Raw genomic sequence first — 18,751 nt, forward strand, 5'->3', positions numbered from 1 at the left:
AGTCATACAATCCTGAAACAACAAATGTAAAAGACGTAACAGAAACATACAGGGATAAGGCAGCAAAAAAAGTAGATACGGAAGCCTAAGTTGGACACTTTTTGGCGGAGACTTCGTCTCAAGAAGACTAATCGAGCTTGCTGCAAGATTTGATGTTGTTTTATCCAGTACCACGCCACTACAAAATACATTTTGGCGAGCAAGATAAGCATAAAATGGAGGCAAAAAAAACAATAATTTTATTTATTTCAAAATTCATATTAATAAAAGTAAAAATAAACTCTCGTTAAAGCTCTAAATGGGAAAAACTGTAACTGTTAGTGTCACCAGTTTAAATAAAGTTTTTTCAGGTGATATGGAGGACTTCTGGTTATGCCCCATGAGGTCTGCAGCCAAGTCCTCTTGGGGGAAGTTTATTAGAAATTTGCTTCTAAGTTGGGGATGGGGCCATTGACATGAAGCAACCCCGCCCCCCTTTCCCCTCCCGGCTGGTGAGAGCTTGGAGGAGTGTATTTTCTACATCACCAATACGATCTTGTTCAAACTGCATTTATTCATCCGTTCCTTAAGTACTACAATTTAAAGAAATATATGACAGCTGAATTTTCTTTATATGTATGTCCTTTATCGTCAGAAAAATGCCACAAGAACATGTTAAAAACACATTTTTTTTATTGGAGTGAGTCTTGGCTTTTACACCCAGAGGGTCATCAGAGACCCTGACGTGATGTCATTAAAAAACGGACTCTAAGTTGCTGTTAATTTGCTGGGGACATCGCTTTAACATTAAGGAGCATCTGGAGCTGTGGTGGCTGATGGGCAACACCAAAGATCACAGCGTGAGGCCTCCAATGAGACGCTCTCAAACGAATAAGAATTTGGTTTTCTAAAGACAGACTCTACCTCTCCACACAGGCGGACGAACATCAAATGGACATAAATACATTCCACTGGATACATGATTAAATATGAAATGGCTGCTTATCTATTTAAAAAAAGTATCATTAATGCATATTTTTGCATCCATTTAATGAGGTAAATCACGTTGTTTGATGTCTTATTGGTGTATTTTGTGAATTCCACATTTCAAAAATGTTTCTTTTTAAGGAAACCAGGAAAATATTTGATTTAACAAATTTACCATCAAACTGTTGCTTCTTTGTAATAAAAAATGTTTATTCACTTTGTGTCAGATTTAGTAAAGGACCAAAAAAAAAATGTATGTGTTGACAGTGAGCTAAATAAATGTTGAAACTTTAATTAAATGTTACTTTCCTCCAACTGCTGCCACATTTTTAATTGGCTTTCCAAAAAAATATTTTATTTAGTTACCATAAAAAAGTAACAGTTGCAAAAGGGTTATTTTTGAACAAATTGCAAGGCCAAATTTTTACTTTTGAAAAGGCAGCTCCATGTTGCCCTCTGGTGGTGAAAACTGGAAGGATCTTGTTCGGGAACTTGTCTACAGTAACTAACAGCAGTCTAATTCAACAATAAAGCTCTGGATATGTTCCATGAATTAAAAAGTAAATCTAATGTTTCATATTTCTACCAAATCAATCGTTTCTCTCATCCAAAAGGTCCAACTTCATTCAGGCACAACTTCTCCGATCCACTTGAGATAAGGTGGGTTTCCCTGCTCGATCGGCAGGCTGATGACTTCTGCCACTTCGTAGGGGTGGTTCGAGCTGTAAATACAAACAATTAACGAGTGACAGCAGCTCATGAAGTGGTTTCTCTATTTAAGAGAAATCTACACAACTCACCGAACGTATTCTGCAAGAGCAGACACCTTGGAGCTTCTTGTTTTGATCATCTGGGATAAGAGAGAAATGAGTTACGAAGAATTCAAATTTAGGCTCTGATAAACGCTCATCCATCAGATCATTGATAAATTGCTGAATGGGCCACTTTCTTGTGCAGGTTTGCGGGTGTTGCTGGAGCCTATCCCAGGAAACAGTAGGATAGCTGGCCGGGCCATCAAAGGAAAAAAATCCACATTAACAGTTTTCTAAAGTTATCAGAAAGCACAGTCCCCCTTCATTGAAGACTTTTTTTTGTATCTTTGCCATTAAAAATATATTCAGGATTTCTTTTGGGATATTAAATGAAGTTGTTGCTTTAAAAACAACATGCAAACTCTTTTCAATCAGACTGTTTAGGATGTTATTTAGGCGAGACGGCTCCAGAACCTTTTTTACTGCGCTGCTCCTTCAACGTGTGTTGTTATTGATGAAAGGAGGTTTTTTTTAATTCAAAATCTTTCCATTCATTCTTTCTTTTATGTCATCCTGTCCCTTTTGGTCAAAAGCAAACCTAAAACCTTGATGTTTCCACCCCCGTGCTTCACAATTGGGGTGGCCACGTATCCCTCCAAACAAGCCAAGTAGTTTATATCAAATAGTTCCATTACAGGATCATCCTCTGGTAAAGTCTCAGCTCTGGTGTCCTTCGACAGCTCTTTGGTCTTGGTGGAGAGGTTATAGCCTGACAAATTAAAAGGTATGAACAGCTGTATTTTATACAGATAACCAGTTGACATTAATATAGGTAACAATAGGAGGATTGAAGTGATAACCAAACAGAGAAGTTGGAGGCTGACTCCACCCACATCTTTAGAAAAGGCGTGCATTCTGTTCTTCACCTTCAATAATGTAGATTTCTTCTGTATATGCAGCAGTGTGCTTTTCTGTTTTAAAAACATTTTAAAATACATTTTTAAAGCAACATTTCAACAAGACAATGGCTTTGAAAACTCACCAGGAGAACCTCGCTGTCCTCCTCAATCTTTCCCTGCCACTCATATCTGGAGCAACAACAAAAGGGTTTTATTTTATTTTGAACGATGGATTTTTTTTCTTAATTTCTCAGGACCACAACAAATAAAGTAAAAACTAAAAAATACTTACATTGATTTGATTGCTGGCACAATATTGACACAAGCTGCCAGTTTCTTTTCCACAATACCTCTATGACAGAAAAGCACAGATCAGTCAAAAAATAAAAAATAAAATAAACCAATAAAAAAGCTGTTATTTCATTTGAGAGTTACACTAAACCGATCCAGCCATTATTATTGACTCATTATCTGGGACATTTTCAAAATAAGACGTGGGTAGGGCTGCCACAATTAGCCGACTAATCAACAACAAATACTTAACGACTAATTTAAAAATCGATTAGTCGCTACTTTATATTATATTGAGTCACACTGTAGTAAAATTAAAAGTTATAATGCCATTCTGCTAGCTTTTAGGACTATTTTGGCATTTATTAAGGTTTTTTAAGCTATTTTGGAGTTTAGCTAAAATTTCAGCTACATGCTAGCTATCTTGGCTAATTTAGGATTTTTTTTCCAGTTTTTTAGGCTAATTTGGAGTTTAGCTAATATTTCAGCTGCATGCTAGCAATCTTGGCTGATTTAGGCTTATTTAGTTTTTTAGGCTATTTTGGAGTTTAGCTCATATTTCAGCTACATGCTCTCTGTTTTGCCTAACAGGCTTTTTTGGGGTTTTTTAAGGCTAATTTGGCATTTAGCTAATATTTTTAGCTGGTTATCAGCTTCAGTTTTTTTAGCCATCAATTTCAGCATCTTCAGCTAGCAACATTAGCATCTTCAGTGGCCAAATTCAGCTTACAGCATTCACATTAACATTATTGCAGGTAATGCTATATATCTACCTTTTAGTTAGTTTAAAGCTAATGATGGTTAAGATATGTGCTTTACATCCAGTTTGCGTATGACCCGATTAGTCGACTAGTATGAAAAATAATCCGTGATAAGTCGACTATTAAAATAATAGCTTGTGGCAGCACTAGAAGTGGGTAAAATGTTCTTCATAATATCATTTGCATCACCTGGCCAGGTCTCTAGCGACGGTGTCATTAGGGCAGGTGACGAAAGCTGCAGAGTGAGTGCCCGACATGTAGGTCTCGGATGCCATGGAGAACGCCCTCAGTCCGACTGTCCTCAACAGCTGGAACATAAACACGCTGAACAGCACCGTCTGCCGGGGAGGAAGAGAGAAACAACCGGTTCATCATTTGGCAGAGGAAGGCTTTCAGCATTAGTGACATCATGCTCACCAAAACAAAAGCTTTCAGGAATCCACCTTGCAGCGTCTCTGAAGCTGGCAATCCAATGCGCATGGCCTTTATAAGTAAAACACACAACATTTCTGTTTATTTATTCAAGATATCTCTTACACAATGTGTAATTATTGAAGATCCACTTCAATGGTTATCTTTTCATCTATTTTAAAAGCGTTTCCGGTGGTTTTTTAATGATAATTATATTGTTTTTAGCCAAAACTAGAAATCTGTAATTTTTTTTAGGAGCTGCAGACTTGTAGGAGTTCAACTTAAAATTCTGAGTTGTGTGAGGACCTATTGGAGTGGAGTAAGCCTTCCCCTACTTCCCATCATCCCTTTGTTTACATGTTCTCCTGCTAGCTTACACACCCTCACACCTCCAACCTAACATTAGCAGTGCAACAAAACTGGCAAACAAACATGCATCTATTTGCCTGTAAGTGGATGCATCAGAATGGAGCAGAGCAAGGAGCTTGTGGACTGTCATAGTAGCTTGTATGTCACAACTACAAGGTTTTACAAACATATTTTTTTCCTCCACACGATGCACAACAATTTGAATAAATAAATACTATAAAACGCACTTGTAATCTTAATTTTCTTTACATGTCCTCCATTATGAGAAACATACCACAAGAACATGTTAAAAACATATTTTCTTTAGTCTTTAAATTAAAGTAGATCCTATTTACACGCTGAAAAACTCAATGAAACATATTAAATTAAGTTGTTTTTTTAAAAGATGACTCTTTATTTATTTTCCTCCAAACTACAAAATAAAGTCAGTTTGTAAGTTGTGCATTAGCGTGTAAAATTGTTAATCTAATGAGGAACAAACAACTTAAAGACCCACTCCAGTGAAAATTGTGTTTTTAACATCTTTTTATTATTATTTTTATTATTTATGGTGGATGACAGATATTAAGAAATAATAGACAAATGTTTATGGTCTGAGAGCACTTTTTTGCCCCTTTAAAACTATATTGGAATTTTTAAATTGACAGATTCACGTTCAGGTACACAATAAAAGATAATTTGTATAACAAATGCATAACTTAAATTATCAATAGGTTGTTGCTGCAGCCCAGCTGTCAGACGGGGCTGGGTCGTATTCAGAAACTGTTCAGCTAGTCACCAATCAAAGTGACGTGACAATAACCAGAATAAAATGACAGATTATCATATGAAGTCGTTTTTAGCTCGTCCAATTTCCAGCATTTCAACAAATCGTAGCGAAAACGCCGCGCATGTTTCACCCAACTCGATCCATAAAGATTGACGTTTTTGTGCCACCAGAAGCAGAAAGCACGCGCCACTTTACACACGATCAACCCCACTACACTATGAAAGTTTAAAAATGCATCTCTTGTAGCGAAAAATCAGCAAACGTCAAATCAAAAACTTACCTTCAACACATGCCAGTTGTGCTCTCTTCTTCTATGGATTTCTGGGGCGTTTACAACAATAAAACATTGTGCTCTTCTGCCATCTGCTGGAGAGGTTTATGTTAGCGGTTTTCTGGCTTGATTTTCTCCACTGCGCTTCACAGCATTGAAGTGATTCTGATTTTATTGCTAAACACACACCTTTGTGTTAACACTATTTTATAACTAATTCGCCAAAATAGGTTTCTACACATTAAAATAATTTCTAATGAATTTTCTAACAATAAAAACGACTTTACTGATGGTTGAAAACGTTTACTTTTTTATCGAAGAGTGTGAAAATAGTGTTATTTTTGTGTTTTTATGTGGTAATTTTTTAACACTTGTTATGTTTGATTCATGTTTATCATGTATAAAGGAAATTAGGAATTTAAGTGGATTCTGAAAAATACAGAGATATATTCCAAAATGAATGTGATCAAATTAAAAAAAAACACATTTAGAAAAAAAAACAGATGTAACTTTTAATTGCTTTAAAGCATTTAGCTAGAGGATCAGAATCAAAGTGTGTGTGTGAAAGAAGACATATAACTACACAAGAATGCAGAGCTTGATTGTGAAAATGCACCCAGTTACAATAACATAATGTTTTGTGGTAAGGTAGGGTATTATTATGCATTAAACATAGTTTTGTGCTATTCCATAATCAAGATCTTAATTAAAACTGCTTTGTTATGAATAAGAGATGAGAGATTAACTTTATTTATCCCTGCAGGGAAATTCAGTAATAAAGTATTATTAAAAAAAAGTAAATTAAAAAAAAGTTTTAAAAAAAGTATATAAAAAAAAAACATTTAACTTTTGACATTGAACTTTGTTATTAAGATTTTTGTTCCTTTATGTTCACTTTTCTCATCTGCTTGCTGGAAACAAATGTAATATACAAAAAAAAAAAAAAAAAAAAATGACGCAAGAATTGACTTTTTTGTCTTATTTAAAAATCCACTCCTTCACAAATACATCTATGTCACTTTACCCAAAACAAAAAGAAAAAGAAAAAAAGTGAATTCCAAGAAAAATGTCAAATGGACAGCACTGCCTATGTCTGGTGGCCGAAGTTCCAAAGGGTTAAAAAAATAAACATTCCAAATGTATAATTTTGCGTGCGATTTCCTATCCTGATTATTTGCAGATAATAAGTAGTTGCCAAAATACTGTAACAAAAAACAATTCATTGAGATGAATTTTTTTCCAGATTTGTGATTAATTAGTTACATATTTTAAATTGATTCCCGGTCCTAAATAAAATAACTGATTTTCATCAAGGTCCTCTATTCTAGTTAAATTTAAGCACAGATGGCAAGGAAAAACAGAAATAAAAGGATAAAAAAATAACAAAAATGTTTTACACTGTGTCACTTTATAGACATGCACACACCCACGGACTAACATCCTCATTCTTGATTTTTACAATTTATCTCAAATGAAAGCTCACAATACACAGTAAGGTCAAAATATAAAACAAAATCCTTACAGTTCAAATAGAAAATAAATGAGAATAGCAATAGTAAGACGAGCTGAAAGAGCTCACCTAACTCTTGACAGAAAGAAAGATTGCTCCAATCATTAACATATTTTTATCCTACAGTTTTCTTTTTTATCTGGGTTTATAAAATAATACCTGATTTAAGAGGTTAAGTTATGATGTGAAGTGCAGGGTACTAAGTGTTCTTTTAAATACAAAGGGAGGTCAAAGCAGTAAAACAGAATTGTAAAATTGTCAACTTTTCAACTTGTTCTGTCACTTTCTGTCAAAGAGTAAAATTGCAGGTAATAAAAATTTGTCAATAAGCCCAAATGTTTTAATCAAACTGCAATTATCTTTTTTTCCCAAATGGGACTCCAGCTTGAATAAATCCTATCATCCTCCATCTCAGACTTTCCATTATCCATTCCTGCGATAAAGGTCATCGTTTTTATTATTTTCATTTCTCTTGTCATCGCTCTCCTAGTCCTATATCAGGCGTTTGTCCTGCCGCGTACAGAAGTCATTTCCTTTCCTCCCGACTGTCTCACAGTCCTTATATGATCACACCTCTGCAACCATACCACCTTCATTTCCCCCCTCCTCATGCTCATGAATCCTAATTTGTAGCACATTTTCTTTTTTCCTTTGAAGTCCTTTGATAAATCTTGATACACGTCCTCTGAATGATAAAATCTTTATTGTAATGAACTTGTATCATCCAGCTCAAACAGCTGAAATGTATTTCTTAAGGTTTTGCTGTCAGTAGTGAACAGAGGAACTGGAAATTCAAAATAAAAGCATCAAAAAACGGGAGTCAATGTTCCTTATGGGGAAGAACTCAACGCTTGATCTGGATTCTTATAATTTAAATAAAACATATCCAAAAGTTGTAGTTAGTAAAAGTATTTCAAAATATTGTTATTTAAGTCGTAAAAGGTAGTTGATAAGTGAGAGGGGAAATTAATACTCAATGGTTCCCAGTTTTTATACATCTGATTTAATACTAATGAAACTAAATGAAAAAAAGTTCAATAAAGTTTTTTCTTTATATTAAAATTAATATTTTTGTTTAGTAATTAAAAAAGAGTCTTTTTGTAACAAAAAGGCTTTTATTGCTGTATAGTATAAAATATTCCAGTTTGTTCAAATTAGGTTTGATTTCAAGAACAACCATATTATTGTCTTTTCTTTTGGAGTTTATGAGGCTAAGTCTCTCCAATTATCAAACTATATGGCATTTTTTAGACTGCATTGTGGAGTAGTAGCTGTTCTTCATAGTAAGAAGGGCCGGCTTCAAATCCCATCAGACGGATGAGCTGTTGCTGCACATTCTTACTCCCAACTCGTCATATATGGACGTATGGTTTAGAGTGTCTCCAATCAATCGGAAATTTGCATCAATACCGGTCGATATTACTGATATTGATACAAATATATATAAATAAAATAACTGAAAATCACTGCAAAAAAAAAAGTAAAACTAAAAACATGACCCAACAAGTTCTAAAAAATAACGATACTGGAACCAGCATTGGAAACACCTCAACAAAACTTGTCAATATTGAAGGCGACAAAGCAGCTCCTTGAATACAGACACAAAATACTGAGTTCAGGCCCCCATGTGACCAGGGGAGGGTCGGGATTCATCTGGGAGGAGCCACAGCCAACCTGCAAACCAACAACAAAGATCCCAGGCACAAACCATGACCACTTTGGTGAAATCTTCATACTGGCTGATAAAAGTCATACAAATGACAAGAGAGTGACTGAAAAGTCATTTGTAAAACCTGCAAACATCCCACTCAGTCAAAGGAAGATGACGCACTAAAGACATATCAGTCTGGAGTCTTTCACGTTTAATTCGGATGAGACTGAAGTGACAGTTAGTGGGTCAAAGTGTGTCAGAAAAACTCTGTCTGTATGCAGCAAATCTGACCTCCTGAACAGGGCGTCACTTTACTCCAACATAAAACACTTTTTTGGAGAAAAATTTAAAGCAAATAAATATGAATGATAGAATCCTGTATCAGAGTGATGAAGAAACCAGTTGATGATTTTTTTTTCATTTTGGGATTAGCCCACATGCAGTGGATTCTTTGAACCACCGTCCTCAACATTAACCACCTTCTTAAATTTGAAGCAAACCACTAAGTGTCAGTTCCTCAAATGAACTCTAGAGGCCACTGTTGGTAAGGAGACATTTTAATTGACTTCCATGAGAAAAAGTCCGATTTTGATCCTGATAAAAACACATGTAAAGCCTCTTATTAGAACCTTCTTTTTATGCTTGAAAACTTACATTTTTTTGTGAACATAGAAACAGATTTAAGATGTTATGAATAAAAAGCTTTCTCACAAATGTAAAACATATTGAAATAAAGAACAAGCTATCATCCACTGAAAAGGTTTTTTAGAAGTATTGATCATTTTATTAATTTATTATTAATAAAAACAGAGGACATTCAGACTGCAACTGAAAATGATTTCTATAAACTCTCATCTGTGTCTAAAACATGCACTGACTATAGAAAACCACATGATGGCAGGTTTTATTCATGCTAAAGAACAAAAACCTTTTTTCCATAATAAACATTGGGGACAAAACTTATAAATTCACACAGATTCATTCACAGATTGCCATAGACTGTGTACCCAAATATTGTGTTTGTATGTGAGCCCTGTTTGTAATCAGGTTGCTTCTAGAGACACAGAAGCACTCTGTTTGATAAAAGCACCAGCAGCCCTCCTTCCCTGTCCTCTGTCCTTGTTCTCGTGATAGATTAAAGAAATAGACATCCACATATTCACACACACACACACACACACACCAGACATGGACACCACAAGACAAATTGAGCTTTATCTGATGTGAGAGCCCCACCAGGAATGCATGGACACACATGATGTGCAAGTTAGTAGCATTAGACAAGCTTGTCAAGCTTTTGCAGAAGCAACCAGGAGAGATGGAGGGAGAAGGGATGTGTTGGTGGTCCTGTTCCCATGGAAACTGTGCAGTCAGCACATCTGTACGCGTTCTGTTTTGTCCATTGGCATCCTGTAGCTTCTTCCCGTTGCAGCTGGACATCGCAGCGTGTGCGCTAATGATGCATCGGTAGAGTGGGAACATGTAGAGACGCCTCTGTGGATGCAGTTGTCATGGCGTCATAGCTTTTACCTCATGGGATGCTATATTGTGCTTCAGCATTGCAGAAACAAGACAGAAACACATGTCAGGATGAAGGCGGACTCTGATGTGTTCTCAAACACCGCCCCTCAAATCCTTCATTTATTTTCTCCCGTCCATCCCTCTGTCCCTCTGTCTTTAGCTCTCTCCCTGAAAGCATGAGGAGAATCAATATGTTTTCAATTTGCAGCAAAGCCGTCCTCCTCTGCATTCTAATGAGGCTCCACTGGCCCTTTAAATTACAAAGACAGAGGCAGAGAGAGAGAGAGAGATGGGTAAAGACACATTTTGTTTAAAGGACTTTTCAATACACCATTAATATGTCAGCATCAAATTCTGTGCATTCTTTGTTTCATTAAAGTGAAAAAACACATACACTCACATGCCACTTTATTAGACACACCTGTCCAACTGCTCGCTAACACAAATCAGCCAATCACACGGCAGCAACTCAATGCATTTAGGCATGTGGACAAAGTAAAGACGATTGGCTGCAGTTCAAACCAAGCATCAGAATGAGGAAGAAAGGTGATTGAAGTGACCTTGAATGTGACACGGTTGTTTCAGAAACTGTTGATCGACTGGGATTTACACCCACAACCATCTCTAGGATTTATAGAGAATGGTCAGAATAAAAGAAATATCCCGGGAGCAGCAGTGCTGTGGCTGGAAATGCCTTGTTGATGCCAGAGGTCAGACTGGTTCCAGCTGATAGAAAGGCAATCATAACTCAAATAACCAGTGGTTACAACTGAGGTCTGTAGAAGAATATATCTGAATGAACAACATGCTTGAATATGACAATGAGTTCACTGGACTCTAATGACCTCCACAGTCACCAGATCTCAATATATCACCTTTGGTGGCTCTATAAATATACTGTGAGCAGTCCAGACCAGACCAGCTCTGGTCAGTGATTATCATTTTTGCATTTTCAGTTGAATCTTTAAATTTAAGTAAAAATTCACTCACCAAAAGACAAATTTCCCATAGTGGGTTTTTCTATTGCTGTGTCGAAAACTGAACAGGTGTTGTGCCAAAGCACTTATCTCATGACTAGGATCTGTGACCCCTTTTGTGGGAGCGGGAACAAGTTCCGACAACACCGGTTTACGCCATCATGCTCATATTTTATCCTGAAAAGCCTCTAAAGGAGATAAAAGCACACGGTCTTCTTTTTTCTGCACCAGCCGAGGCTTTATTATCAATGTTTAACAAGATTGTTTACAGCTTGGGATACAATAGAAACTGCAATGTAGAGTCAGTGCAAGTTTTACTAACAGGTGTTTTTTAAAAAGAAAATTATGTATTTTATCTAAAGATGTGATTGATTTTTGGGGAATGGGTTTTTTTTTCTCTCTCTAACAGGGACACTTATCACTAAACATGGCCTTTTTATACCATTCCCCTCATACAAAAATAAATAAATAAATAAACCAAATATTTGTTTGTTCCAGTTAAAATATTGTGTGTGATAAACAGGGAAAATCTATTGTATTTTCCATTTCTTGAAATTTGCCATTGATGAAAATTCTCTAGAGATGTTTTTAAAAAAAAGTGTAAAAACATGGATGCAAATAGATCAATTTAGCTCGTGTCATGTCATTTATCAAACTGAAACCGGATAGTAGGTCCTGTCTTGTGTAAACATCGTTCATGTCTGAAAGGCAGGTGCAAAGCGGTATAATTTTACCCACAAACGGCTGCAGTCATTGTTTATGGAGAAGACATTGATGCAATGAAAGACGACAAAGAGAGAGCATCTTTTCTGCTTATGTAAATACTTTAGAATGCCAGCAGCAACGATTTTTCATGCTATCGCATATCCAGCATTGCATTGTTTGTGCCTCTGAATGAGTTAAGGACTGTTATAGAACTGGTAATTAAAGCTGAGATCAGTTATGTCTTTTTTATGTTTTCCTTTTGTTTTGTTTTTTTGCCATTGTCACGTTTTTACCGTGGACATTTCTTTTGTGCTGGATGCTCTTCTCCTTCATCTCTCCTTTGCTCTTCTTCCTCTCCTGTTCTGTTGCAGATTGGGGCTCCTGTACCCCATTTTTGATCCTTTTTGCAAGGTTTTCATTGGCTATAACCACATGCAGATCATTTACTGTATATGGAAAACCGGACTGAGCCGTTTGATTGACAGATTCTCCCGAGCCGGTTTCAGTGAAACGGGTGTGGACTCAAAACAAGCCTACTCATAACTAGTGACAGTAGTTGCTAGTGCTGGGTGATACGGAAAAAAATTCTATCAAGATATAAATTATTTTATCTCACAATAACGATATATATCACGATATAAAAAAATAAAGTAGATTTTCAGTTATTAAAAAAAGCTCTTGCTAGTTTTACTTTGAAAACAGGAAGCTTCACTGACACTTTATTTTGAAGATTTGTTCTCTTCCGGTGACAATAGCGTTGCTCATTCGGCTTTGTTTTAGTTCATAAATTAAAATTCTGTATTTCAGAGCAAGATAATTTATTATACTCTACTGTATTTATAAGATCCTGAATCAGCGATTTGGACGTCGCGAATAGACCTCCTCAAATTTTCGGGAGCATTGCGAGAATCCGAGTGCTCAAATACTTCCTATACAGCGCTGTTCCACAGCTTAGTTTATCTCTTATTTTTGTAATCTCATATGTTCATTTTCATGGACTTTCCTTGAGTGATAGAAGGTTTGTTGTGTTAGCATCGGCGTGGGAATAGCCTCCTAGCTTGTTCACATATTGATGTCTTCTGCTCCGTGTCGGACGTCTTGAATCCAAAATGCAACCAAATCACAGACGTACCCTCTTTTGCTGAAAGGGCTTCTTCTTGGGCTACCTGCATCAATGTATCATTATAATGTATCTGTTTCAACTCCGGGGAAACAACTTAAAACTCCTCCGCGTCCATTGTTCTGCACTCGTTTTACATAAAGCATGTCATAAAATTCGCATGAGCATGAATCAAAGAACGTAAAACAGCTTTACGTTGCAAAACCACAAGACAGAGTTTCTTTGCCAAGAATCTCTTTTTAATTTGTTTTTATTTTCACTTATATACATTTTTTGTGTCCACACTGATGAGGTTCAGACTATTTAATGATATATTTGGCATAGTAATTTATCAAATTAGGTTATAAACAATATAAATGATAGAGGAGAAATAGCACGATAGACACTTCTCTATCGCCCACACGGTATGTATCGTCATATCGCCCAGTACTAGTAGTTGCCATAGAAACGTTGACTCAGGATGATCAATCACAGTCATCTGGCTCCATCATGGGGACGTCTGTATCGCAGAAAAACGAATTGGCTTCATTTCGCTGGAGCCAGAGAGGCATTTTCTATGGGTGATGTCACACTTGTTCAGTCCAGTTCTCTTTATTCAGTCAATTGTGCAGATAGAAACTGATTAGCTGCCTGATATTTGTTGCTTTTGCCGCATACATTGTGCTTAAATAAACCCCTTTCTTTGTTCTCATTCTCTACTCTCCATTGCAGGGATTCATTGTTCGCAATTCAGGCAAATACTACAATTTTCACCTGTTATCCATTGTGCTGTCTTAAGCTGGTTCAAATGTGATTTGTGCATCAGGAGCATCCAGTTTCAATCTTAAGTCAATGTACAGATGCAATCAGAAAGACTGTGGAAAGACTTACAGAAGTTAGAACTAAGAAGTCTCACTTAGTTTCCGTACATCTTTTTTATTATTTAACCTTTATTTAACGAGGTTGAGCCCATTGAGATCAATATCTCTTTGAATTAGTGTTGGATGCCTGTCTTTTGACATACAAATTGCGTTTAGAGTGAACACAGCATTTGCAAATAAATTCAATAAAATGTAATAAATAATTTGTGCACATCCATGGTGGCTGATTGCAGCAGATCAGCCCCTTAAATCTTAGATAGTCACATATTTTTAAGTTTTCTAGAGCACAAGTAGAGACCATTACAATAACATATATATGATGCCACCAATTGGTTTTCCAATCACAAATTTCCAGAACAAGCCCACTTTGCTTTCCCATTTTTAGTGCAATTTCGCTGTGATGACTGCATCTGATCTTGGGAGACAATCCTCCAATTATAGAGGAGCGCACAGAAGAACATTTCCCAGAAAAGCACACAATATTTTTCTTGATTTTTTAGAAAACCGCATGTTTTTGTTTATCCTATTTGACAGAAAACCACATAATGATGATTCATTTTAATTATCTTAATTCATTACTTCTCATCTGTGGTCCCAAAACAGATGTTAGAAAGTCACCAGAGCTTTTATCAACCTTCTGTTTGGGATGTAAATACTTCTTTGCTGGTATTTTCTGTCACACACGCAGAAAAAGATATTTAAAAAAACATTTTTTAGGATAATTGCAATGTAGCATAAAAACAAGAAAAACAAGCAACTAATGCTGATTACAACAACTTGTTATTTTAAAACCAATGCAGGAGTTTAACACAAAATGACTTGAAAAAAGCTGAGCCTGTTCTCAAAGAGGCATAAAAATACCACTGTGTAAATATTAAAGGAGGAAAAGTCAAATTAAGTACACAGAAATAAGTTGGCCATCAAGCAGCATCAGCATCAGGACCGGCTGTATCTGTTTCGAGGTTCTTTCCCAGACAATAAGATTCCTGAATTCCCTAATGCTTCCCAGTGCCGTGCTGGTCTCCAACCTCCTGCATCCCGTTCCATACTGACTATGTGTGTCGCTTTGAATCAGAAACAAAAGCAGCATTTTCTTCTCAGTCTGCTGTAATGCTGCGGAGCGTCTATTGAACCCTCGCATCTCAGTCTATGTTATGTCATGTTTGTTATGCAACACAGATGTTAGGCTGGGTTATGATGTGTTCCTCAGACTGTAAAAGACCAAGAACATACGGAAGACGATGGCATTCACTTTTAGCTGTATTTAGCTAATTTAAAAAGGAAAGCTATCATTTTGGTTTGTTGTCTTGTTTTCCCCAATGCATTCTGCTTTTTAACATGCTCTGCAATGTGGATTGGTACATACCAAAGCACATGTGCACTAAAGACCCAGCAGAGAGGCATGTGGAGGGATGGGGGTTGGGTCAGAGATTCTGTGTAAGAGAACTCCTCAGAACAGCAGATTCTCAATATGCCGGCAAGATGTCCTACAAACAGGAGCACTCTACCAGATACGATTCAGAATGTCTCCTGAAAGGCCCATTCACTCTTGCTACAGTCACATGCATAATGAGATATCGCCAGCAACAACACTGAGATACTATAACTCCTCAACCGTATATGGAATCACTGTGAATCAGCTGATTCTGATGTGGAGAAAAGCGTTTTTTTATATCAGCTATACATTAGGCCAGGGGTAGGGAACCCTGGTCCTCGAGAGCCACCTTCGTGCATGTTTTCCAATATACCTTGCTCTGGCATGTTCTTATTGGCTGGACACACCTAACCCAGGTAATTGTCATGAGTCCCCACTCATGTTGCTTTTCTCTGCTTTAGAATCCACCAGAATTAGTTGCATGAACAGTTGAAGAGCCATGTTAGTTGAAAAATGAAAAGCTAAAATTCTGCTGTTTAAGGGTAACACACCTAGTTGAAAAAATGTTATGTTTGATTTTTTAGAGTCTCATTCAGATCATCTTTTCAACTGTTGTAAAAGTGTTCCTCGTGGTCTTTTAATTTTGATGACGTCCTTTTTAGCCAAAATCAAAAAACCTGTGCCGTCTTCTGGGATACAGTTTCTGCGGAGTGGCAGGGGTTCATTAGAGGCCTGTGGGTGTCGGTCTCCCGGTGGTGCTGACTCTGGTCCTTACTCTTGAGCACTGGGCCTCTCCAAAATTCCACCACCAGGTGAGCCTGGTAAACACATGTTTACAATGCTCTTCAGGGACCTTCATTCCCTTGGGAGTCCTCCTCCTGGGCGGGGGTGAGTGGCCCCTGTCTCGCTCTACTGGACCTTCTGCGAGGTGGGCAGGTGGTTGCTGGGAGCGTGGGACGGGTCTCCCTTGGGGGGGTCCAGGATCGTGCCTGGGGTTGGGGTGAGGGGATGCCCAGAACTCCCGGGGGGTGATGGGCTTCTCGTCTGAGGCTTGGAGGACCCGTGCTGGACCCCCTGGCGCGGCGGGGGTGGGTGTTTATTTATTTTTTCTTCTGCCTGGGCTGGAGGCTGTACTCTGCTTCTGTGCCTACAAAATAACAAAAGGAATTCATAAGAAATTCACCTCTAAGTTGTGTGCAGGACTGTCGGTATGGGGCAACCCCGCCCCCTTTCCCCTCCTTGTTGCTGCTGAGAGTTTGGAGCAGGGAGCTTGTGACCCTTCAAGCGTAATTTCTACATCACAAATAAGCTCTTTTTCAAACCGCTTTTTTTGTTTGGTCCAGATTCACAACAATTTGAATAACGAATTACTCAAAATGCAATTTTTGCTTTCAATTTTCAAAATACATGTTCTCCATTATTAGAAAAAGGCCTCAAGAAAATGCTTAAAAACACAAAGTACTGGATTTTTTTCAGACTTTCTGAGAAAATCTTTAAGATTTTACTGTCTTGCTCATTTATTTGATCTATTAAATGAGGATGTCAAATCTTGTAAAATGTTGCTGATTTGTTCAACAACTGCAACAACATGATTCAACAACACAAATCTCAGCAACATGTTTTACACCCGTTAAAGAATAAATCAAATGTTAGAATTTTAGAATCTGTTTTGCAGGGTATCTGTTTTTGCTCTATAAAGTGTAAGCTTTTCAGGCTAACAGTTTTGTTTATCTTAATTTATTATAAGTGGTTCCATAAGCCAAAGTTACTTTCTTACTTTCTTAGCTAGGACAATTTCATTTATCATCCACTCAATGGAGATTCTTCAATAGTTGGTTACTCAGAACTGTCTGTAGGCAGAGATAAGCAGGTTAGATGAAGTGGGGTTATTTGTGGTACATCTCTCTCCTCGACACACATCCACGTATACAGGTCATTCTGGGATCTGCCTGTTTCAACCAGGAAGCACAGACTGAAAGAAGTTCTTATTTATTTAGAGTATTTTTTTCAGTCAACAGCAGACCAGATCTTTATGAGAACTGGGCTTTTCTTTTCCTGTGAGATGTCTTTATTTAAAAAAAGAAACCAGTCACTTGTTCTTAAACTTGAAACAGTCTAAAATCCATCAGCTTGCGTTTGCTGTACTTTACCTTGTTTTACTGTATTAATGTCTTTGTTAAGAACAGGTACATAAAAAAAATTCTCACCAAAAAATACATTTTTGGAAAAGATTTAAAATGTCCAGGTTTTGATTATAAATTTAAAAATGAAAAAAAAAAAGTGACATTCTCGTTAAATAGGTCAAACACTACGGTTGAGCAAAATAAGAGTTTCCTACTGTATCCTAACACTGGGGTATATTTCATTCAAAACAAGTGGATATGAATATTAATTATTTCATTTATTATTTTGAATTAATATAATAAATCCAGTTGTTTTTTAAGCATCTGGATTTTTTTTTCAACAAATGAACCAAGCAGAAAATATTCAGATTGGCTCAGCTGATGCACAAAAAAGAACAACTCAGAAAGCATAGCTCATAATAGAATTTGAGCTTTTAAAACATAATGGTCTAAATTCTAATTCTGTTAGTTTCTGTTTCGCAAAAAAATCAACTGCATTGGATGGAGACTCTGACCTATTTTATTTCAAGGGACAGACTGCCTGTCATATGCTGTTGCAGACAACAATAGTGGTGTCTTAAAATGAATGTGGACATAATTTATTCAAATGATTCATCTTCAAACGTCCCTCTGTGACTGAGAGTACACAGGAACCAAAACAATGCAGCAAAACAACTTTTTCTTTACTGGTCTTTGAAAGGAAAGGTCAAAGTCCTGGATGTGGAAGTATAAGGCAAACTAAAAGCCTTGGTTTCTTTCAAAAATAATCCAGAGAGTTTATAGGCCTATGTGGATTAATACTGGTTTTGTGTAAATCATATTGAAGCAATTTTAAGAGGAATGCGGCACTCTGTCACAACGTCTGGTTGAGTGTTATTGTGAACATGCTAATGTGGCTAAGTGGTGTTGGACTGTGTGTGTGTGGCTTTTCTTTTACATGTTACTAACAAGATTGTGAGTTAGTGCATTCACATTTGTTTTAGCATTATCAGTCTTTTTTGATGTGTTGCAAACAAGGTTGGGTCTTATTGTAAATATGCTAACGCAGCTAACATGTAGCGGTGTTGGACTGTGATTTTCTTACATTTTACAAACCAAGTTGGGAGTTAGCATAGTCACAGTGACATTTGTATTCACGTTATTAGTTTTGTTTGACATTTTGCAAACAAGGTTTTGGAGTTGCCTGTATTATTAATATGCTAACATGGTTGAGAGTTGGGATTTATCACCGTAGCCTTTATGATGTTGAGACGATTTGGGGTACACGGTGCTCTGACAAAATGTCAGCCTGTGTTTTTACAAGCTGTAAACAAGGTTGGGTATTATCAGGAATAAGCTAACGTGGTGAACATGTAACGATGTCGTACTCTAATTTTTTTATGTGTTACTAGCAAGGTTGGGAGTTAGCGTAGTTACAGTA

General features: G+C 36.9%; 1 protein-coding gene across 1 annotated transcript; it reads right to left on the minus strand.

The window, feature by feature from the left end:
* Nucleotides 1–654: 654 nt before the first annotated feature.
* Nucleotides 655–5,621, minus strand: LOC112137141 (protein CutA homolog). The gene is made up of 7 exons (XM_024259304.1): nucleotides 5,499–5,621; nucleotides 4,087–4,152; nucleotides 3,859–4,007; nucleotides 2,910–2,969; nucleotides 2,761–2,806; nucleotides 1,767–1,816; nucleotides 655–1,688 (listed from the first exon to the last, which is right to left on the minus strand). Exons 2-7 carry the CDS (start codon nucleotides 4,147–4,149, stop codon nucleotides 1,589–1,591), a joined length of 468 nt encoding a protein of 155 aa, XP_024115072.1. The 5' UTR covers nucleotides 4,150–4,152; nucleotides 5,499–5,621; the 3' UTR covers nucleotides 655–1,588.
* Between the last annotated feature and the right edge of the window lie 13,130 nt (nucleotides 5,622–18,751).

This window comes from Oryzias melastigma, linkage group LG1 (assembly GCF_002922805.2).
Source record: "Oryzias melastigma strain HK-1 linkage group LG1, ASM292280v2, whole genome shotgun sequence".
NCBI lineage: Eukaryota > Metazoa > Chordata > Actinopteri > Beloniformes > Adrianichthyidae > Oryzias > Oryzias melastigma.

What these genes read in the sequence shown, in the direction of transcription:
- LOC112137141 (XM_024259304.1), bottom strand. Translation starts at nt 4,149, where the DNA reads ATGCGCATTGGATTGCCAGCTTCAGAGACGCTGCAAGGTGGATTCCTG. An exon ending in TCCTGAAAGCTTTTGTTTTG is followed by an intron (nt 4,008 to 4,086) that starts GTGAGCATGATG and finishes CCTCCCCGGCAG; the next exon opens with ACGGTGCTGTTCAGCGTGTT. An exon ending in GTCGCTAGAGACCTGGCCAG is followed by an intron (nt 2,970 to 3,858) that starts GTGATGCAAATG and finishes TTTCTGTCATAG; the next exon opens with AGGTATTGTGGAAAAGAAAC.